General features: G+C 37.5%; 1 protein-coding gene across 3 annotated transcripts in view; it reads right to left on the bottom strand.

Moving 5' to 3' along the window:
• Nucleotides 1-779: 779 nt before the first annotated feature.
• ccdc62 (coiled-coil domain containing 62) overlaps nt 780-23707 on the bottom strand; it is a 52483-nt gene continuing 29555 nt past the window's right edge. For 2 of the 3 annotated variants that reach the window (XM_043715775.2, XM_088000058.1), the window contains 5 exons: nt 16588-16688; nt 13551-14486; nt 12585-12768; nt 10226-10366; nt 780-3896 (listed from right to left, as the gene is read on the bottom strand). In XM_043715775.2, coding sequence (XP_043571710.1) covers nt 3879-3896; nt 10226-10366; nt 12585-12768; nt 13551-14486; nt 16588-16688 — 1380 coding nt within the window. In that variant the 3' untranslated portion in view covers nt 780-3878. The remainder of the gene's footprint in view (nt 3897-10225; nt 10367-12584; nt 12769-13550; nt 14487-16587; nt 16689-23707) is intronic. The other variant, XM_088000059.1, reaches the window with a different exon arrangement.

Raw genomic sequence — 23707 nt, 5'->3', positions numbered from 1 at the left:
GCTTAGTTACTTAGGAATGCCCTCATTTATCTCTAGTGAGATTGGTGATCAACATGATTCCACATATTATATGATTTAGAGATGCTGGTCTTGGACGTGGGTGCACAAAAGTTAAAAATCACACAACACCAGGTTATAGTCCAACAGATTTAATTGGAAGCACACTAGCTTTCAGAGCATCACTCTTTCATCAGGTGATAATGGAGGGCTCAATCCTAACACACAGAATTCTGTGTGTTAGGATTGAGCCCTCCACTATCACCTGATGAAGGAGCGACACTCCAAAAGCTAGTATGCTTCCAATTAAACCTGTTGGACTATAACCTGGTGTCAGTTAGGAGAAAGTGAGGACTGCAGATGCTGGGGATCAGAGCTGAAAATGTGTTGCTGGAAAAGCGCAGCAGGTCAGGCAGCATCCAAGGAGCAGGAGAATCGACGTTTCGGGCATAAGCCCTTCTTCGATTCTCCTGCTCCTTGGATGTTGCCTGACCTGCTGCGCTTTTACAGCAACACATTTTTCAGCTATAACCTGGTGTCGTATGATTTTTAACTTTGTACATATTATATGATCAGTACCAGAACATGTAACTTTCCTCGAAAAATGTAAGAGACAAGTTTAAGGCAGTTAATTCTACAAACCTTAACAGTAAAATTATGTCAAAGCGTGGAAACAATGATGTCAAGATTTATGAATGCACATCTCGCTTCTCAAAAGTTTCAGTTAAAGTAAACCTTGATTTCAACACTTAAATAATCTACAACTACACCAGGAATTTTGTTGAACATTTTTCTTTATCTAATTCCATTACAAAAAGATTTGAAAACAGCATTTAATGGGCAAATGTATCATGCAGTCTCATGTACATCACCATCGTAATACAGATCTAATGTCATTACTTTATACAAACAAACAACACCTTTTGGGAACTTAAATAAATTCTAATAAAAAAGTTGTAAGTACAAAATTGCTATTAATTTCAATATAATGGTCTGAAATAAGCCAATTTCATAAGCATAAAAATTTAAGTCAATGAATTCAGCTAAACTAGTGCTATTATATGACAGTAGGAACATACACTGTTAAGTTTTATAATAAAACTATAAATAAATACCTCAAATTATTTACATTTTCAGTAATGGCCAAGCCCCAACAAAATAAAACATAAAAAAGATACAAAATTACAAAAAGTGTATTAAAGTTAGTATTAACAAATAATACTTGTTCTGTTGTTCCTCTCATGCAAATGTTTTCATAATAAAAGTACATATTTTGTCCATTACTCTCACGTCCAGTGTATTTCAGCTGTTGCAATTGGCAGTGTCAACCTCAAAGGAGGCACAATGGTGGAGAGGTTGGGTGTGGGCAGTTTTATTTGAGGTGCAGTTGATCATCTTGCCTCTCTCATATGGTGAATTACGCCACCATCTCAAGACAAGCAATGGCACTTGGCCCGTGCCTTCATTATATAGTCAAGTGTTAGTCGAGGCTGGAAATTCAAAATGAAATATTCCACCAACTGGTTGACTAGTTCCTGAAACAATGTCAACTTACTTCATTTACTCATGACGCTAATGTTTCAGAATGAAATGGTCCATCATATGATTGCAGGAACTAAGAAATCTTTACAGTTTGAAAACATAGTTCTGTACATTTAAATAGACCTACATTAATCATCAAAAGCAAATAGAAACTATTTACTTACATATTCACGAAACTAATCGTGTGCTTCAATTATTCATGGGACCACAGCACTATCTTTGCATTAAAAATAAATACAAATAGTTCAACAATTTATACAATGAATGTAACAGTTGGTATAATATTTACATGAAAATTAAATAACAAAGTGTATGCATTTTTGAAGCATCTTTAAAAAGGACATTAACATTTCAGTTGGCACTGAGATAAATGGACCAGGAATGAATCCAACCAATCCCTAATAAATGCGAATTTTCTAAACTAACCAGAATAGCAGGGTCAATCACTTCAATGTACCTCGATACTAGAGTGAGGAATCTGGCTAGAACACCACTCCTGATACCCAGAGTCCACATGGAATATGCATATATGAACATCTTGAAGAAAGAAACGGGTTTGCCTAACATGTTGCTGCTTCTCTGGCCGACCCAGCACTCTTTTGACTAGAGGGTCTAGAATGAGAATGTGGAAGCTCGGTTCAAGGCTAAGGTAGATTTTGAACATTAAGAAAATCAAGGATACGGCGGGACAGTGGATTTTAGGTAGACATGATCTTAGTGAATGGCAGAGCAGGCCTCTAGGGGCTAGATAGCTTAGTTTTAATCCTAGTTTTGCATGTAAAAACCATACTATATTTTATTTTTTATTTTATTTGAGATATATGGGCATACCTGGCAATGCCAACACTTACCCATCTCTAACTGCCTTCGAGAGCCACTTTGAAGAGAGGTAGAAACAAAAAAAAAATGGGGTAGTAATTATAGCACGTAGTAAACCTTACCAATGGATCATACGCATTTTCAATTTAATGTTAGTGGTGAGCATCCATAGAAACTTTGCATTCAAATATGTATATAATGTTTTGTATACTGTACAGTATTTCATTAGCCTGTGTGATCAATGGCTCAAATGTACTGTCTTTCTGAATCAGTCTTTTCTCAACATCTTGTCAATGATTTATTAGAAAAGGATTCATTTTGCAATGTTAATGTTTCAGTAATAAAATCCAGGGGCTTAGAAAGATCATGCTAAATCAAATCAGAAAAGCTTAAAAAAATAAAGGAAAGTTGTTCAAGGAACAACGTTGCTGACATCTAGAATCATAGAAATACAGTGTGGAAGTAGGCCACTTGGCCCATCGAGTCCACATCAACCCTCTAAACAGCATACCCCAGACTCGTAGGGCCTACCCTATCCCTGTAATCCAGCAAATCCACCTTACCCCCAAGCACATCCCTGGACACGATGGGCAATTTAGCATGGCCAATGTACCTCTTTGGAGGGAGGAAACCAGAGCACTCAAAGGAAACCCACATAGACATGGAGTGAATGTGCAAACTCCACGTGGACAGTTGCCCAAGGGAGGAATTGAACCTGGGTCCCTGGCATTGTGAGGCAACAGTGCTAACCACTGAGCCTCCCCCCTAGTAATACAAATTCACATTCTCACTAGTTTTACAGATTAACAGCAGTATTCAAAATAAATATAGATGTAGATCAGGAAGAGTACTTCATTAAATGGATTACCAACAATGCAGAAAGACTCATGACTAGGTAAGCAACAGAAACACAAAAGATCAGGAGAAGCCCTCTACATATTGATGGTTCACTGGAGTTTCTCTTTTCTGCATTTGATATCACATATGCTTTGTAACTATGGTTAAAACTGGGCTAGTTTAATCAGCTGATTGAAGAATTCATGAAGACGGATTTCCTCTATCTGGATTTCAGCCACTCAATTTATTTGATTATATAAACGAGATTTTAAAAATGTATTTACTATGTTATAAACAGCAAAATTCATTTATAAAAGTGTTGTGATCTTGCTCTAAAACACCACCTTGAACATGATTATTTTCTGTGTCTAATTTCAACAGATACTCCTGATAGTCTGATCAGGACTGGGATATTAAAAATAAAATATTTACAGCTTGAAATACCATTACTATAGTTATAACTGTCCACAAATAACAATTGCTTCCAAGTATTTATTTGCAATTTTCATATCTGCATCCTAAAACACATCAGAATCTGGTCCGGTAAATATTAAGTGTAACTGTCATAGATATTGGCAGTTTAATGCTTCTTCCATTGTCGTCTAAAGTTCTTGTTAAAGCATTCACTCCACTTTGCAATCTTTTGTTGTTTTATCTTGTCATACAGGAGTGATTTTCTCATATTAGAGCGAGCAACCATCCTGCAAAAAATATTATATGATAACTGTTCAAGATTTAAATATTTAAATATAGGTTATAGATCAAAATTTAAAATTCACTGAATTAAACAACGTCACTTAAAGTATGCCAAAACTCTTAACCAAGACATGTTATTTTCCTATAATTAATCTTGATTAAACCACCAATTATTTCATTTTAAGAAGATAAATGTAACAAAATAATACTAAAGTTATCACAGTGTATCCTTGCTTTCCTCACTCAACTAAGTTTCTCATGCAGCTACTGTGCTGAGAGTGTGTGCAATGTACAAATATGTTAGCTAGGAGCACAAGTCAGCCATTTGGCCCCTCAAACTTTCTCCACCATTCAATAAGACAATGGTTAATCAGATTGTAACCTCAAAATCCCCAATAGCCAAGAATCTATCAATCTGTCCCATAAAAGTATTCGAAGGCTCTACTCCCACTGGCTTTTGAGGAAGGAAATTCACAAAAGACGAGAACAACAGACTCTCATTCCTAGTTGTGACTATTGAACATACAGTTAACGGAGAGCTTCAAACCAGGGTCTACAGAGCAACAACAAACACTGACCAAATACTTAACTTCAGAAGCAATCATCCCAACATCCACAAATAGAGCTGCATCGAGACATTATTTCAACAAGCTACATCACACTGCAGCACCCAAGAACTACAAACAGCAAAGAAAAATATCTATGTGACATTTCAAGAAAAACGGGTACCCAATAAACACAATCCTCCTTCCAATTCCTCAGAAACAAACCCAAACAAGCAGACACAACACAACCATAAACCATAGCCACATTACCTTACATCAAAGACATATCAGAAATGACTTACAGATTACTCAGACCCCTTGGCACCATGGTAGCCCACAAACCTACCAACACACTTAAATAGCAACTAATGAACCTAAAGGGTCCATTAGATACTACCAGCAAAACTAACGTCATTTACAATATACCATGCAAGAACTGTAAAAAAAACACTACACCAGGCAAACAAGCAGGAAACTTGCCACCAGGATACATGAACACAAACTAACCACTAAAAGACATGACCCACTATCACTAGTTCCTATACATACAGACAAAGAAGGACACCACTTGGACTATGGCAACACACACATCCGAGGACAGGTGAAACAAAGACACACATGAGAATTCTTAGAGGCGTGGCATTCTAACCAGAACTCCATCAATAATCAATTTAGATCCCATCTATCTTCCCTTGAAAAAAAAAGTAAAGTACTGGAAATGACATCACCCACTTTAAGAGACCAAGAACTATAAATAGAGAGGCGGGACATACCACCAGCGCTTCACCAGAGACTCTCATTGATGATGTACCTAGTCATGGTGAGGAACATCTGAAAACAGCTCAGCAAGATAACTTACATACTTATCATCAGCCTGAGCTACAAATATTCTCAAAAATTCTGTTGTCTTTTCAGCTTCATGTCTTAAATGAGCAACCCCTTATTTTGTGTAACAATGACTCCAAGTTCTAGATTCTCCACATCCATTCTGTCCATATCACTCAGAATCTTAGCTGTTTCAATGAAGTCATCTTTTATTTTTCTAACCTTCAGCAGTTGCAAGTCTACCCTGTCAAACATTTCCTTCCAAGACAAGGCACTAATTCCTGGTATTAGTCTCGTAAATCTTCCAACTGTTTCCAACACATTGACAGTCTACCTTAAATAAGGAGATATACTGTATACAGACTCTCAGGAATGCCCTGTATGTGAAGCATTGCCTTCCTACTTTTAAAATTAAATCCCCTTGCAATGAATGATAACATTTTATTAATTTTCTAAATACTTGCACAGGGACATGCAGATTCCTCTGGAGTGGAATGTGGATTTCATTCCATGATGGACTTTACTCTTTTTTTTAAACAAGCCTCACATACAAAATTAAAATGTTAAGGCAACAGATTGCTCATCTACCGACATAATTAACTTAATGAACTCTCACATATTTGTGAAGTGTACTAATTGACGTCTAAATATTTTGAATCAACTTATTGAGTCATATCTCTGGCACTGGTGGAGCTTGAAACCAGATGTGCTAGTCCAGAGGCTACCACTGTACCACAAGACACAAACTGACAAGTGACTACTAAAGTCTGAAACGGAATACTGTTATGGAATCTGTGCTCAAATGACCCAAATTAGCTGCTACACCAACATGAAAAGCCCACTGTTACTTGCCAACCATCAAAAACACATTAATAGCTGCTTACCATATTATACCAAATCTGCAATAAATGTTTTAAATGGGATGTTGATCTTTTCTTCAAAAATAATTATGAATTATAACAATGCCATTTTGGCAAACGATTGAACTTCCAATTCAAGAGAGATCAAAACCTATCTGCAATGTTATAGTATGTGAAAGCTAGAGAATTAGTCTAGCAGGAAATATGATCTGGAGATGCTGGTGTTGGACTGGGGTGTACAAACTTAAAAATCACACAAAACCAGGTTATAGTCCAACAGGTTTATTTGGAAGCACTAGCTTTCTGAAGGCTGCTCCTTCATCAGGTGTTTAAGGAGCAGCACTCGGAAAGCTAGTGCTTCCAAATTAACCTGTTGGACTATAAGCAGGCATTGTGTGATTTTTAGCAGGAAATATAATTGCTTTGTGTCTTTTCAATACTAAGAAATAAACAGCAGTATCTGATAAATAAGATGCTGTTGTTCCTTAACAAAAACCAATAAAGCTGTGGATGCTATCAATCATAAAAAGCAAATTGCTGGAAAAGCTTGGCATATTCCGCAGCATTTGAGGAGAGATATCAGAGTTATCGTTTTGGGTTGAGTGACTCAGAACACAGTTCTGAGGAAGGGTCACAAGACCCAAAATGTAAACTCTGATTTCTCTCACAGATGCTACCAGACCTGCTGAGCTTTTCCAGTTTCTGTTTTTGTTGCTATCGTTCCTTGCTTTCCATTTTGCGAATTATATTACAGGAAAATAATGGTAGTGAAAGGACCTTTAAAAGAACATCATTTTGAGACTGATACCATTATAAAACAATTAAATTAATGACTCAGATTTTTCAGAGAGTAAGGTTTCCTTTGCTACTACCTGCTGAGTCAACTGGGAACAGCATTACCACTGTTACTATCTGTCTCACAATCACTTAACATTCAAAGGAGAGTTAATTGGCTGGAGGCATGACTTTTGCCCCTCGCCTGGGAGAAAGCCCCATCTCAGAGAGATGCTAAAAAAAAGCTGTGTAGTGCCTACAGTACCAAAGGCTACAGCAGCTCCTGCTGGGAGTACAAGCAGTGCACAGAATACAAGTCCTGGAGTCTCAGAACAGGTCAAGAGTTGGGGTCGTAGAGCAAATGTGGGAGCTAAGACCAACAAGTTAATGATCATGGGATGAAAGAAATCCACCCTTCGCATATTGAGAAGAAATAAGTAGTTCTGGTTGATAATTGTTGCCATGCTGCAAGTTACAATTAAAAATCCTACTGAGTAATTTGTGGGCTAGCACCAGAATGACAATAAGAGCTCAGTTCATCAAAAACCGAACTGACTCAACAACATTCCACAAAAAAGGAAATCTACCACTCATCTGGCCATAATGGAATTGGTTGACTCTAAATGCTTTTGTGCAGTTTATCTGGCAAGTTATTCAGTTGCCACTGCAACTAGGATAGAACAATAAATATTGCCATCTATTTCCCGGAGAAAAAGTTTCTCCAGCAATTTGTGATATTTATAAATGCAAATAAACTACACGTTCAAGTGGACTTTGAGTACTGAACAGCTGCCAAAAGTTAGTTACTATTCTTCACAATGTATAGGCTCAATTCTTTCCTTCTGGTGGAAGATGGGAAATGAATTATCCATTGATCTTGCTGTAAATTTACAACTTTATTTTTCACTGGGACCTCAAAGAGAAACAACGTAGGTTTAGAACTTGTAGTACTATACAAATTGCTTGATTTCAAGTCCCCCAGTTGTGTTTTAACTGGTTTATCGTTCAACGATTACAAAACAATTTACCACACCTTCAAATCCACATTTAGCTAAAGCATGAAATCAATAAATTGTAAATTACAGAAAAAAACATATAATATTGCCTATCACTTGGGTTTTTAAAAAACAGATTTGTATATTGGATGAAACAGATAAAGAAGCAAAAATGCAAAAGTATTTTCACTTATCAAGTGTAATCTTCTTAACGTAGATTAAAAGTAGTAACTCTAGCAGCAGCTTAAAAAGAGTTAATCAACAGGTTTTGCTTAGGGAGTGACAAGACAAAATAACATAATAAAACTAGGTCAATGTAATTTTAGGTTGCTATTTCCTACCTTGAAACAACAGTCTATTGTATTGCAATTACAATTATATTGTAAATATAAAATGATCATAGTCCCAGAAGACAATAGGACAGCACTCTCCTTAGAGTGATTAACCTGACCATGTCTCAGGCGAGGGGCGAAATTGAGACCTTCATGGTGACCTCAGCTGATAAAGTAATTGAACCTGTTCCATATGCGTCACTCTAGGGATGCAAACCAGCCATTCAGCCAACTGAGCTAACTGTGCAAATAAGCAGAACAGTTATTCTAAACATGGTGGCAGAGAGATGCATTATTGGTGCATTTCAGTTTGCACTAATCAGGACCAGGCCAAATTTCAAATAATTACCAGTTACACCCACTGGAGAAAATGGTGGCTGATTGGTGGGAAAGTTCATTTTTGCCATGGCAACGCCTCAGCTAAGGAAAAACTACTGGCTGCCCCAGCTCTCGAGTAACATGAAAGATACAAAAACTCGTTTTGTTTGAGAATGAGTCTTTCTATAAATGTATATCATTGCTTGCAAATATAAATGAGCCACCATACAGGCTTGTCTGATAAACTGAATTTAGTTGTTTGTGTAGACACTGGCACACTCAGGAGTGTTCAACTATGCTGCCCCAAAACAGGATCACATTTAATTGTCAATATCTTGTTTTTAGGTTTTGCAAGTCAACACTTTGTATGTAATGAACAACCAAAGGAACAGATTGTTTGATTCAATCAGCTAATCATTTTGAGACCCATGGTACAAGTTTGTTTTCAGCAATATTCAAGCAGTTACTTGATTGTTCATATTTAAGTAGTTGGGGTATTTACTCCATCACTGTTCACACTCACTATTTACCATTTCCTCCCGAGCATAAATTCTGGAGTCACATTTTCCACAACTGAGGACTCTGAATTTTCTAATCTGTGAATACCTCCAAAGAGTGAGAGAGTTGGGAGAAATTTCTGTCAGTCAATTCTAGGATCAAAACCATATAACACAGGAAGTATGTAAGGAAAAGAGGGATCTTGCTTTCTGAACATGTGCAGCTTTGAGCAATTCTTAGGAATGGTGAAAAACCTAGTTAGTTCACAGAAAGGTGGTGATGGCATCTCTGCTGTATTCCAAGATGGCCCTTGAAAGGCTGGTGCAAGTCATAAATTGATTCAGAGGTTTTCTTATGTCAGGATTAGCACGACAGCTGAATTCTCAAGGATGAACTGCTTTGTCAATGCACACACAAGTACTGCTGCATTGCTCAACTTTTAAAATGAAAATAAATGCAAGTAATCTAGAGTTTAATATTTTGCATTCCTTCAAATAGGCACAATCTGTCAGGAAATATAAAAACATTTCAAAAGTTAAGTTGAGATATTTTATATTTGTGTACATTATTATGGCAGTGATGTAGCTGAAGGCTTTCCAACATATCAAATAGCTGAAGGTTTAAATATTTACCTCCAAATTCTGCACCTTTTCCAAGTTGATGATGAAACAACAGGGTAAATTCAAATCTTTATCAACAGCCACATTCTCCATTGTCTGACATACAGGAAAATATACATTGCAAATTTGCTATCTCTCTGGGATGGTTTTGATCTCTGACCATGAAATTGAAGTGATGAGAGCTTGGCAGCCTGACACAAAGTAATTCCTCTCCATCCATGCGCACTATGACATCTGATTAATCTTGCAATTCCACAGGAGCAAAATATACTCAAGATCCAATTGATAACAAAAATCAGATCCAAGAAAGGGGATGGATGCAAGTTGTTTTACAATACCTATATACAGTAAACACATATCATGTGTGTTAACTTTTACACTTCAAATCATGAACTGTGATATAAATTTAGAGGATAGACTGATGAGAAATCCAATGCTGGGATGTTTTTATAATTTCTAAACGTTGAGACAGCATTATTATTTTTGATTGAGAAGTATGGCTTACAAGAGGTAGGCCTCTGCACATTCCTTTTAAATACAGAAATTATTTTGTGCAACCCCACTTACCCTTGCATTATTATTGTTGTTAGTACAGGATGATAAGCTATGAGGAACTTGAGTGCTTCGTTCCAGACTAGCAACCATCTGTCGGGATTCAGCCAGCAGACGTTGCAGTTTAGTCGTTGGTGAACAGCCATCTCGGTAAGGCTAGAGGATTTGAAAAACCATATTAACATGATTAATATAAAGGCACATTATTTAGTAGTTCGCGTTTCCAAAAATTACTGTGTACAATGAATATATATTAATTTGTGACAACCGATACTGTTCATTATAACAAAAGTGTGCCCATGTGAGTTCCAAGAGCTTGTTAACTTGGCAAGTTGTAACAGTTATGCTTCTGAAATACAAGAATTCCAAAATACTTAAGACTTCCTTCACCTAACCTTCTCATTTAACAAAGTTGGATAAGAAGCACTTCTGGGAGCAATTTTTCAGAGGTTATTCTATTAGCATCTGGTATGTATAAGTCCAAATCAAACATAATAGTGTTCAAAGCCTTTCAAATAACCTAAGCAGAATATTACAGTCTATATATAAATGGGCTAGACATGAAATATCACCTTATGTGCTCTTGTCATGGTTTCTGCCTGACCAGATTAAGCATTTCCAGCATTTTTGATTTCATATATTTAACAATTTGCTTTGCTTATTACATGACTCTCTTTAATTGCATTCATTATTGTTTATTAAAAATTAGGACGTATTAGTTTGCAGATATTTTACGTTATTGGCTTATGTCTAATTAATTATGTGGTTTCCGTTAAAAAATATTTGCATTAATAAGCCTTTATGAAAGTTAAAAATCACACAACACCAGGTTATAGTCCAACAGGTTTAATTGGAAGCACACTAGCTTTCGGAGCGACGCTCCTTCATCAGGTGATAATGGAGAGCTCAATCCTAACACAGAATTTATAGCAAAAATTTAGTGTGATGTAACTGAAATTATACTTTGAAAAATTGATTGTCTGTTAAGCCTTTCATCTATTAGAATATAATGATAGTTTCACTTCTTTCATGTGTAAATCACAAAACCTTTTTATAAATAAGTTGCATTCTCAGGTTAGCTGTTAACAATGCTGATAGCTAGACAATATGTTGAAGGTGTTGGCCCCCTGTGTTCTCTGTCTATGCCATGATGTTTAGATTGATTCTAATCTAAAAAGTGAGATAACGGAGTTTTACATAAATTCATGCAGTTTTTGAGCTCAGAATTCTACATGAATGCATGCAGTTTTTGAGCAAAGTACAATGTAACCCTGCAAGTACAAATTCACCCCACAAAATATGTGTGTGCATGTGGGTCTTTGTCTGTCTGGGTTGGGGGTTGTGAGTGCGAGAAAATGTATGTGTGTGTGTGTGTGTTTGTAGTGAGTGCAGAGTGTCTTAAGTCTGTGAGGGGGTGCATGTGTGAGTGTGGGAGTGTGTGTGCCTGTAAGGGTGTGTGTGGGTGTCTGTGTGCGCGTCTGTGTGTATGTGTGTCTGTGTGTACAGGAGTGCCTGTGTGTGTGTGTGTATAGTGCAATGGTGGTCACCTGTAATGTGACATGAACCCAAGGTCCCGGTTGAGGCCCTCCCTATGGGTACCGAACTTAGCTATCAGCCTCTGCTCGGCCACTTTTCTCTGCTGCCTCTCCCGAAGTCCGCCTTGGAGGATGGTCACCCGAAGGTCCGAGACTGAATGTCCTGGACCACTGAAGTGTTCCCCAACTGGGAGGGAACCCTCCTGTCTGTTGATTGTTGTGCGGTGCTCATTCATCCGTTGTCATAGCCTTTGCTCAGTTACATTGTACTTTGCTCAAAAACTGCATGCATTCATGTAGAATTCTGAGCTCAAAAACTGCATGAATTTATGTAAACCTCCATTATCTCACTTTTTAGATTAGAATCAATCTAAACATCATGGCATAGACAGAGAACACAGGGGGCCAACACCTTCAACATATTGTCTAGCTATCACCATTGTTAGCAGCTAACCCGAGAATGCAACTTATTAAAAAAAGGTTTTGTGATTTACACATGAAAGAAATGAAACTGTCATTGTATTCTAACAGATGAAAGCCTTAACAATCAATTTTTCAAAGTATAATTTCAGTTACATCACACTGTAAACTTTTGCTATAAATTCTGTGTTAGGATTGAGCCCTCCACAATCACCTGATGGAGCATCGCTCCGAAAGCTAGTGTGCTTCCAATTAAACCTGTTGGACTATAAGCTGGTGTTGTGTGATTTTTAACTTTGTACACCCCAGTCCAACACCAGCATCTCCAAATCTTTATGAAAGGATACCATTTTGGCAGAAGTCCTTACCAATAGTTTCATTTTCTACTGACAAATCGTTAACAGGTTGTAAAAGCTTACATTATTAGCAGACCCTCTTTCGTTGTCCTCATTAATGTTCAGCCTCACTGGTGAAACAGAGTCATTCACAGATAGGTCACCATGGATGCTGCTCTTTCCTCTTGAGCGCTCTCTGACTGGTGAGGAATTCACAGAACGTGGTGGTGAATCCAGACTAAATGTATTCAATTCCAGCCTGTCCTCACTGTTAATGGTGCAGAAGAATAAAATTTTAAATTCATGTTTCAAAGTTACCAAATTCTATCTACTTCCCACACTCCAAATCAAAATTCATTGTCATGAAAAGGAATTCAAGCTGAAAACAGGCAGAAAAGTCCATTGGAACCAAATCATTCTGCTCAGATCTCTTGGCTCATTTATAAAGATGCACTGGCTTCAAATGCTTCTTAATCTCCAACTAATGTGCAAATAGTAGTGACAAATCATAAAGTGCAGCTCTACTAATGTAGCACTTGAATACCTAATAGGCATTTTTGATTTACAAGTTAAGGCTACAATATTGGACAATTGAGATAGAAACTTTCGAAACAAACTTTTTCTCACCCAATACCTCCCAAATGTATTTAGCAAAATAAATTATATATTACAACTATTTCAACAATTGAACTTAAACTCTCAACTTTCTAATTTTGGAGGCAAGACCGATAGAGCTGAGCCTAGTTTGACAGCTTTATATAAAAAAAACTTTTAAAACATTCCTATTAATCAACATTTCCAATCCAGTTGTCCAGTGAATGAAGCAATCAATGCAAATACAGGTATCTCTCATAAATTGATACATATTGCACCAAACCCATGTAGATTTACAACATTCACTCTGGAAATTTCTCCCTCTAGTATAGTTTAGAATGTTAGAGGTTTTACTACAATTATAAATCAAATTCATTGCACATTGCTGTGCTATCAATGGCTGCCCTTTTAATCCTTATAACTTTTATTTTAAGAAAACACAAGGCATAATCACACCTCTTTTTTCCCATACTAGCAGGACTGTCTAACTCATGTGAGGATCCTGAACCATCATTTAGGTACAGCCACCACAAATCCTTTACATCAACAGCTGGCTGATAAATCTTCATCCAATCTTGTTCTGGGTTTGGAGGCTCCTGGTCGGTTTCATACCTTGTATGAGGTCGAATCATTTCATCATTAATTTTACGTTCATTCAATTCGTTACAGTACTTGTCCTCCATTTTATGATTCTCTGAAGTCTTCATTGCTTCTTTAGTTGATACAATAGAAGTTGCACTTGTCTTTGAACAAAGTGTATAATGATTTTCTACTGAACCGCTGGTTAAATTGCCTTTGCAAGAACTGCTGCAGCGAGGACTGTGATGATCAACGCTTGTATAATTTACATTATTATATTGTTCCATATACTCTGTGGGATTGACATCAGACGATTCTTCAAATCTCCATTTTTGCTTCCTTGACACTTGCTGTAAATTGTCATCTCTTGACTGAGGTGAGATGCAATCATTTGCAGTTGTATATTTGGAGCTTTGTTTTGGTAGAACATATTTTGTTGGTTTTTTATTAGGATCATTAACATTAACCTGTAGACTATAGTTCTTGAATGCCACATTTCCATTTGCAGTCTGATCGAAATTGTTAGGAAAGAAAGTTTGAGCATTTACATATTCGGTCGAGGTATAATTTCTGGTAGCATTACCCACTTCTGAGCCCGACATATGGCTTTGTTCTTTGGTATTATATGAAATTAATTCATCACTAAAGCTTTGCATTGATTTAGTTGTTTCTTCTTTGTGTCTGGTCACTACGCAGTCTTTGTTTGCCTCCTTTTTCCATTTTCTAACTACATCATTTTTGTGATCTTGCTCCTCTATCTCATTATGTCCATCCCTGCTCGGTGTCATTGAGTCGGAGAGAAGTCGACTTGAACTTAAAAAAGAAAGGAAAGAAAAGTTTAAATAGGATGAATGGCAAAAGCTTGTGATTAAGTTTTTATAGCTCCCTTGTTGAATTTTGCACAACTCTTCAAAAGACCATATAGATTAGATTAGATTAGATTACTTACAGTGTGGAAACAGGCCCTTCGGCCCAACAAGTCCACATCGACCCGCCGAAGCGCAACCCACCCATACCCCTACATTTACCCCTTTAACCTAACACTACGGGCAATTTAGCATGGCCAATTCACCTGACCTGCACACCTTTGGACCGTGGGAGGAAACCCACGCAGACACGGGGAGAATGTGCAAACTCCACACAGTCAGTCGCCTGAGTCGGGAATTGAACCCGGGTCTCTGGCACTGTGAGGCAGCAGTGCTAACCACTGTGCCACCGTGCCACCCATAAAGATTGCTAAAATGAAGTGGTGATGGAGGAATTAGTTGAACTAGTATAAAAATATTACAATAGTTAGAATCACCCTCATTTGTGATTTTGCTGTTACTCTAAGGGAAGATATCAGTTTTAAATTCTACATGACAATAGTATAAGCTTTGGAACATTATACTGGAATGTACAATGGAATTGTTGAATCAGGATACCAGTACAATTTTGGCCATTTCTGTTCCACAAATTTTCAATTTTTTCTCATTGGTTCAATATGTAGAGTCTGGCACATGTAAACATTAAATCAGTTCTCCACATTATGAAATAGCATTCCAAGTAAACATCATAAATACGTATAAAACAGCATCAGTCCCCATGTCCACTCTCCAACATATTTCTATGATTTAACACTAAAGTTTAAAGTACAAAAGCTAGTTATGCCTTAAAATAATTGAGGAACATTTAACAAATGTTTTGGAATCTCACAAGCCATTAAAAACAAATTCAGTTTCATTTTCCAATTGAATGCTTCCAACATTCTTTAATGCTGATTTAGAGCTCAACTCCAATTTATACTTTCCTCCCTATTTTTCTAACCTTAACTAACAAAGATCTATTGATTTTGATCTTAGAAAAGTTCTCAGGATCAATCACAACCTTTTAGGAAAGAGAGTTCCAGATTTCTCTTACCTTTTTTTCCAATGAGAACAAGATTCCTAATTTTACTAATTGACTGAGTTCTAATTTAAGGTATATCCCGTTGTTGTGAACTTCCACATTAGACTAAATAAGTTTGTTGTATCATCTACGCTTAACACTGTATCAATTTAAATAGCATGATTAGAACACTTTCCATAGTTTTGAACATGGAGCCCTCCATAGAAGCAGGTAAGAAATCTCCTGATTCCTATGTAGCCAATCCATCCCTAGTTGCGACTCTCAGCAGACCAGTTATGATGGTATCGATCATTGTATAATGCAGATATAAGACCATTATAAATAAATTCTAGAATTTTTCTGTTCTCTAATTCACAATTTCAAATTGCACTGTCCTCGTGCTTCCCAATGTGGATGTTCCTGACTAATTACATGATTATTTTATGCCATTCTGGAACAAGCAAAACTTTTTATGGTTTGTTGTTACACCCTCCCTTTCAAAACACAACTCTGAAGCTCATCTGGAACAAATTGAAATTCTTACTTCACTTCTGCTCCACTGTTGTATTAGGAACCACTGAAGATGATAACCAATTAAGTTTGATTATAGATATTATTACAAATAAAAGATGACAACTTCAAGATTGTAGCCGCTTCCACCATTGTAGCAGAATGTAAGTCATTATCTAAGACAGCCATAAAATGAGCTGCCTTGTAAGGTACATTGGAAGGTACATGTTTTCCTCAGAGACAAAGGGAAATATTTGTTATATTAGTCCACTTTTATAAAGCTTACTGTAGGGCAATGTTTTCAGAAGCAGAATACCAGGTTTCATGAAACCTTTATCACCCAAGATAGCTGCTTCACTGAGATATGCTAGTTAAACATGTTACAATAAATTATTAAAAAACTGTTGAAATAATTCCTGTTTATGAAGTTACTTTTGATGTAATTATGTGTCAATTTATTACATTATGCCTAAAATAAATTGGAAGGAGTTTTTTTTTATAAACAGTATAAGGAGTGAAATCAAATTTTTATGCCTACCTAATTTCCAGAATTTTCTCCTCCTGCATTTGGATCAACTCCTGAGAACTTTCAAGATTCAGATGCAGAAGCTGCAAGTCATGTTGTTGTTTTTCATTCACCTGATCACCAGATATAAAAGTAGTACATAACAGATATAAAGGATTAGATTGAGACAAACACATTGCTTCTCAAACAAATATCTAGAAAAGACAACATATGTAGATTGAACTAAGGAAATAATAATAACTATTAATAGTTTGTATGGAATTATGGATTTAAAAATGAAATTACACTTTCTATATTATACCAATGATGCATAGATGCAGAACTGTATTTTGATGAAGAATTGCAGAATTTAAATATTGCAATTAATCTACTAGAAATAAATAACTGCAGAATCTCAAAACACTCAACAAAAAGTGCATATTGTACTCCCACTGAAACATACTCTTTACCACACCTAAGAAATCATAGACATAAGTTGGAAAAGCCAAAGAATGGGGATCTTAATGCGTATGTGACAGCACTTTCAGATATTAAACAGCTAAGGCTGCACAACTAAAACTGGTATGCTTCTTGTAACTTGCTCAGATAGTTCAGCCTACCTGTTAAATGTTCTGGCTTGCTTGGCTTCTCTGGAGCAGAGTTGGAAGAATCCCTCCAGGTTAAACTAGTGAGCTGGCCTGGCTGGTCAATCCATTAACAGTGCCAATGAATACTGCAGAACCACCTGCTTACCTGGTCACTAAAAAACTTGTCATTTTAGAAGTACCAAAACCCAAAGATACCTGGCTTATAGCTTTCCCTTCCTCCCAAAAGAATAGTCACTAGTTGGAGGCCAAATAACAAGCAGAGGTTTAAGTCGTCAGGAGCAAGTATCTTGATGTTTTTGTCAGCAGCACAACACATCCTAAGATGTGTTTACTTTGCTGCCATCCTCCTGATCAAAGCATCAGAACACACCAAACTCAAAACAGCCATTAATTTAAACCATAGAGTTTCAACATTAGCTATTCTACATCACAAACATCACCTGAGTAAAGTGCCTGCTCTCATAACGAGACTTTGGTAACACCTACTAGCAGTAGTTACAAGATTCAGTCTCCTCTCACTTGACTTCAGTGTATCAGATTTATTCATCATCAGAGGGAGAGCTTAGTGAGTGAGCACGACATAACAAGCGAACAAAAGTAAACTAAAATTAAAGAGAACGAAAAGCAGACATTGTTTGGAAATTGTTGCATTCATCTTTGAGAAGCTAATGAGTAAATGGTAAAATAGTGCTCAAAATACACAAATATTCTTGATCATCAACTCTGAAACTAGCAATCCCACCCAAGGTGATCCGCATGGGTATACCCATGCAGCGCATTCATGAGAACATAGCTAATGTTAGAAAAAGATCAAGGTCTATCTAAGTTGCTTTCTACCATCCTGGTATTGCCCTGAAACAATGATAGTAGAATTGTCGACTAATTATATTAAATTAATATAGATTAAATTGAAAACAGACCAAAAATAACAAAAAACCCCACCCTGTGGTGGAAAATATTAGAAATTCAAGGTCCATTACCTCCCAAGAATTCCACATTTACTACATGATCTCTCAAATTACACATATATACTGTATTCCAAAATATTAGCTTCTGAAAGAAGTCTGATTTGCATTGAAGTAATTCACTTGACTTTCAAAACTGTCTTGTGTTCTGAACGTTATTGCCTCCTTACAACACTGGCAAAATTAAAAGGCTGCCAAGATGGAAAAGAAAATTAAAATGCTTCCAAAACCATTTGCTGCTTAGTGGGGGGAGATTCACAAATCCCTTTACAGCCCTTTAAAATCCAGCACTATGCAAAGATTGTATCACAAAATGCATTGTTAATTATCTATCCAAAATGCTAGGATGGGAATAATTCATAATAGCATTGTAAATCTTGCAGTGTTTCAATTACTATTTAGTTTAGTTCAAATGGGAAAGCTCAGAGCAAGTATGGACATTTATAGGCTTTGGCAAGATTACTGACAGAGTCACACAAATCATGTGGCAATTTGCAGAATTGGAACTCACCATATTTCTTTTAACTTGTAAACTGATGATTTTTTTTGTGTAAATTACTAACAGGAGTGACTTTCCAGACACTTCTAGCTCAATATTATTTGAAAAAAATTGAATGTTTTTTTCACGCAGAGGGTGGTGAATGCATGGAATGAGTTGCCAGAGGAAATGGTGGAGGTTGGTACAATTACGACATTTATAAGGCATCTGAATTGGTATATGAATAGGTAGGGTTTAGACAATGTGGGCCAAGTGCTGACAAATGGGGCTAGATTAGTTTGGGATGTGGGGTCGGCATGGATGAATTGGACCAAAGGATGTGTTTCTGTGCTGTACATCTCTATGACTCTATACAGATTACCTGCTCCAAGGTCTGTTCAAATCACTTGCAAACTAGCTATAACAACGAAGAAAGCTGGACCTAAAAATAATGCCTCTTTCTAATGTAGTCTCTCCACTCCATAGCCAGTCATATGTTGTGCCAGTTTTGGGCACAAACCCATGTTCATAGCATAGTGTTTTGATTTATCAGCCAGAGGTGCTATCTTGCTAAATTCTGACAATCCATACTGAAACGTTTACAGGAGCAAATTACAACAATTTCCTTATGGTGCAGCTTCTGTGCACCTTATTGATCACAAGTGATACACTCAGTCCTCATTATTTGCTGATTTGCTACCTATGGATCTGCATATTCACAAGGCTTTGAGCTGCAGCCAATGCCTCCAAAAGACTGAGAATATGCACAGATATGTTTCTCCTTGTGAGTCTGCCTTAAAATTATAATCAGAAGTATGGTTCAATGACTTCAAGGAGCATTTTTTTGTTGCATAATGTGAGCTTACAAGGGGAGGCAGCATCAGCAGATCATGAGGTCTGGAAGAGTTATGGAAATCTTGAAGAAAAAGGGTACAGACCTCAACAAGTCTTTAATACCAATGAAATGTCATTATGGTGGAAGCATATGCCAATACAAAGATACATCTCACAACAGTAAAGGGGGCTTTGGGTTTCAAGGCTGTGAAGGACCACATGACCCTCAAATTTGTGGCAACATCATTTGCCATTTGGTGAAACCCATGGTTCTGTTCCATTCCAAGAATCCTCATGCTTTAAGAGGGAAAAGCAAGAACCTGTTGTGTGTATTTGCAAGTCAAATAGAAGAGAATGGGTGACAGAGGCTGTGATTACTGACCATGTCGTATTCCCTCCTCCCAACACCATCTCTCTTATTCAGTCTCTCAATCAGGGTGTAATCTCAATAATGAAGGCCTGTTATTATACAAAACGTACTTTTGGACACACTCATCAGGCCATGAATACTAATTCACATACTAAAATGTTAGAAAGATTACAACATGGATGACAATATAGAAGTATCTCAGAGTGAATTAACACTATCCACATTCAATGTTTGCTGATGGAAGGTATGACCAACAGTGTGAATGACTTCACAAGCTTTCCATTCCTATCAACAGAAGTCTCCTGTATTGTTAAATTGGCTGAAGAAGTTGGAAGAGAAGGATTTTCCAACATGGTAAATGAACAGATTGCTTGAAAGAAAAGGTAAACAGTCAACAGCAGAAGGTTTAGAAGAATTAGTGTGAAGTTATCCTGAAGATGGGAAGAGTTGAAATCTCTGTCTGGCTGCTCAAGAAGAAGGAGGAAGTTGCAATAGTTTCAAAAGTATTAATGAATTTATTGTTTGAATATATACACCTTTCAAGCATAGCATTCAAGTCAAAATGCTTTGGCTGATGTTGAAATTTATAAAGGTATTAAGAAGCAGACATCTTAGTGCCCCCTAATGATGTTCTTTTCAACAGCCGAGCCAGCCAAAGAGCCAGCAGCAAAATTACAACCTCCATCTCTAGCTATTGTATCCTCTTTAACTTCACTCTTATCGTGCCTTCCTCAAGATTATTCGATTAAAGGTATGCATGTTTATGATAATATTTATTTTTCTCATTGTTTGTTAACTAATAATGCATGTTAATGCTTTTAGAACATTATACAGTGTATTTATGTTATTGAGGGGATGAATTGGACACATAGAAGGCGACTTTAGTGGTATCTGCATTTTTAGTTATCTACAAGAAATCCAGGCCTCATCCCTCGCAAATAACAATTTGCATACAAGATTCTGAATTTAGGCAATGTGACTGGCTGTTTTCCTAATCTTTCAATTTTTCAGTTCTGGTTCTTCAAAATCTACAGAGCTTTTTTTTTTATTTATTCATTCTTGGGATGCACATGTCACTGGCAGAGACATTTAATGCCCATCCCTTGTTGCCCTAGAGCTTATTATTGCAAACACTACCCTAACCTTAAGGATTGTTTTGGGCAAAAAAAGTATAAAGTGTAGCCTTTATGGATTATATTCACTGGAGTTAGGGCCATATTCACTGAGGGGGCATCTCATAGGAAAGTACAAAATGTCAACAAGATTAGACAGGGTAAATACAGGAAGGATGTTCCCGATAAGCAGGAAATCCAATACCAGGACTATCAGTCCAAAGATATGGGCTAGGTCATTTACAACTAAGATTAGAAGAAATTTCGTCACCTGGAGAGTGGTGAGCCTGTGGAATTCTCTGCTTCAGAAAGCGCTTGAGACCAAAATAGCGAATGTTTTCAAAAAGAAGACTGATATAGTTCTTCAGATACGGAGTTGGATTATCATCCATGATCATATTGAATGGCAGCACAAGCTCAAAGGGCCAAATAGAAACTAGGAGGATTGGGCTACTTTTTAAAAATCAGACGTACTTTTGTGACTGGCGTAAATGGTCAGGTTTTATGCAATTTGAACTAGCTATTACCGTATATATTAATTTACTCCCCATTGTTCATCTTCTCCTGCAAAGCTTTTTACTCTTTGCAGAGGCACGGCTGCAAAAGCAACAGGTGTTCCTTAGTGTACCTGTTTCCTGGAAAGACTCCATTCCATTCTCCCAGTTCCTCCATCGCATATGTTCTGATGAGGCCAACTTCAACAAGGGAGCCGTCGAAATGTCCACCTTCTTCCTCAACTGAGGATTCGCCAGCAGCGTTGTCGACAGGACTCTTAACCGAGTCCGACCAATCTTCTGCCCTTCCGCGCTCACCCACTCTCTTCTCTCCCACAGCAGTGATAGGGTTCCCTTTGTCTTTACCTACCATCCCACCAGCATCCACATCCAGAAGATCATCAGCTGCCAATTCCACCACCAGACATATATTTCCCCTCTCTTCCCTTGTCCGCTTTCCGCACAGACTGTTCCCTCTAGGATACCCTGATCCACTCTTACTTTACTCCCAATACTCCCACCCCCACAGCCCATGGCACCTTCCCCTGCAACTACCAAAGGTGTAACATCTGCACATTTAATTCCTTCCTCCTCAGCATCTATGGGCCAAAACATACCTTCCAGGTGAAGTAGCACTTTACCTGCACTTCTCATAATCTAGTCTGCTGCATTTGCTGCTCACAATGGGGTCTCCTCTACATTGGAGAAATTAAGTGTGGATTGGGTGACTACTTCACAGAACTTCTGCCTGCCGTTTTCACACACCATCGTGTTCCCTGGCCAACATCTCTCTTAGGCTTGTTGTAGTTCTCCAGCGAAGCTCAGGGCAAATTGGAAGAACAACACCTCACTTTCCACTTGGGGCCCCTGCAACCTTCTGGACTCAATTTCAAGTTCAATAATTTTAGGGCTTGAATTCCTCCTTTTCCTGGACTCCGACCCCAGATAGCAGGCCTTGTTATCACATTACACACGACCTATTGTTTGCCACTACGCCTCCATTAACAGCTATTCACCCTCCCAGCCAAATCATTAACAACTCCTTTGTCTGTCCAACTGTTCTTCTCTCTCTCTGGGTTCCAATCCCTACCCATTGTTTACTCTTTAGTGCCTCCCCCCACCCTATCATCTGTATATAAACTGACATTTTCCTAGCTACCATCAGTTCTAAGGAGGGGTTACCAATCCCAAAATGTTAACTTTGATTTCTCCAAAAGTTTCCAGACCTGCTGAGCTTTTCCAGCAACTTTTGTTTTTGTTTCTGATTTAAAGCATCCGCAGTGCTTTCAGTTTGTATTAGGTGCTCCTTAGTGCCTTGCCCAATTGACCATAATCCTTGTATGAATCTCTACAGCAGATATTGTCAGCTTGAGGAAAATGAGCCTGGCTGTAGCATTTCTGGATTTGTGTATTTGTAGGTGTTATACATGTACACATTCTGATGTACTTTTTTGGTATGGTCTCAAGACAGCAATCAAGAACAGGACGGTTGGCCTATTTTGCCCTCCCTAACTTAAGGACATTGAAGCCAATTGTATTGTCCAAAAAGTGACACAGAGCTGAGATCAATCACCTGACTTACTACGGAAAAGATCGATTCATTTTTAATAAAAAGGGAGGAACCTGGAAAATATAGACCTTTCAGTTTAACAACAATCATAATTATGCTGGGAGTTATGAGGTCATTCCTGATGAAGAGCTCGATTTTCCTGCTCCTTGGATGCTGCCTGACCTGCTGTGCTGTGCTTTTCCAGCAACACACGCTCAACTCTGATCTCCAGCATCTGCAGACCTCACTGTCTCCCAGTTATGAGGGCATGTTGCATTAGCTTGGCAATCCTTTCAGTTCAAAAGGTTGCGGCCAGTGACTAAATGAAACTGTAATGCAATGTTTCACACCAAGGAGAGTGGAAATCTGCAATTTTCTCTCCAAAAGACTGTAGATGCTGGGTTAATTGAAATTTAAGACAGTGTGACAAATTATTATTAGATAACAATATCAACAGACATGGGTTAAAGGTGGGTGAATAGATTGGAGATATTAAAGAGCCGTGATTTAACTGAAGGTCGGAATGCCTCAAAGGGCTGAGTGGTCTACTATTTCTTTAACAATGTAATTTGGCATGGGAGTGATTCATTTTGGAAGCATCCTAATTTCCATGGTTCAAACTTCACTCACTAAACATGCTGAGCTATTAGTGATCTAATGATTAATTTTATACATTATCTCAAATTACTGAATATTCCACAGACCATGATAATCATTGATTTTTATGCACAATATGGCTGAAT

The sequence above is a fragment of the Chiloscyllium plagiosum genome, unplaced genomic scaffold (genome assembly GCF_037043375.1).
Source record: "Chiloscyllium plagiosum isolate Xiang-an unplaced genomic scaffold, Cpla_swu_hap1 HiC_scaffold_24, whole genome shotgun sequence".
Taxonomy (NCBI): Eukaryota; Metazoa; Chordata; class Chondrichthyes; order Orectolobiformes; family Hemiscylliidae; genus Chiloscyllium; species Chiloscyllium plagiosum.
The sequence above is the reverse complement of the archived record's forward strand: the minus strand, read 5'-3'. Positions and strand labels throughout refer to the sequence as shown.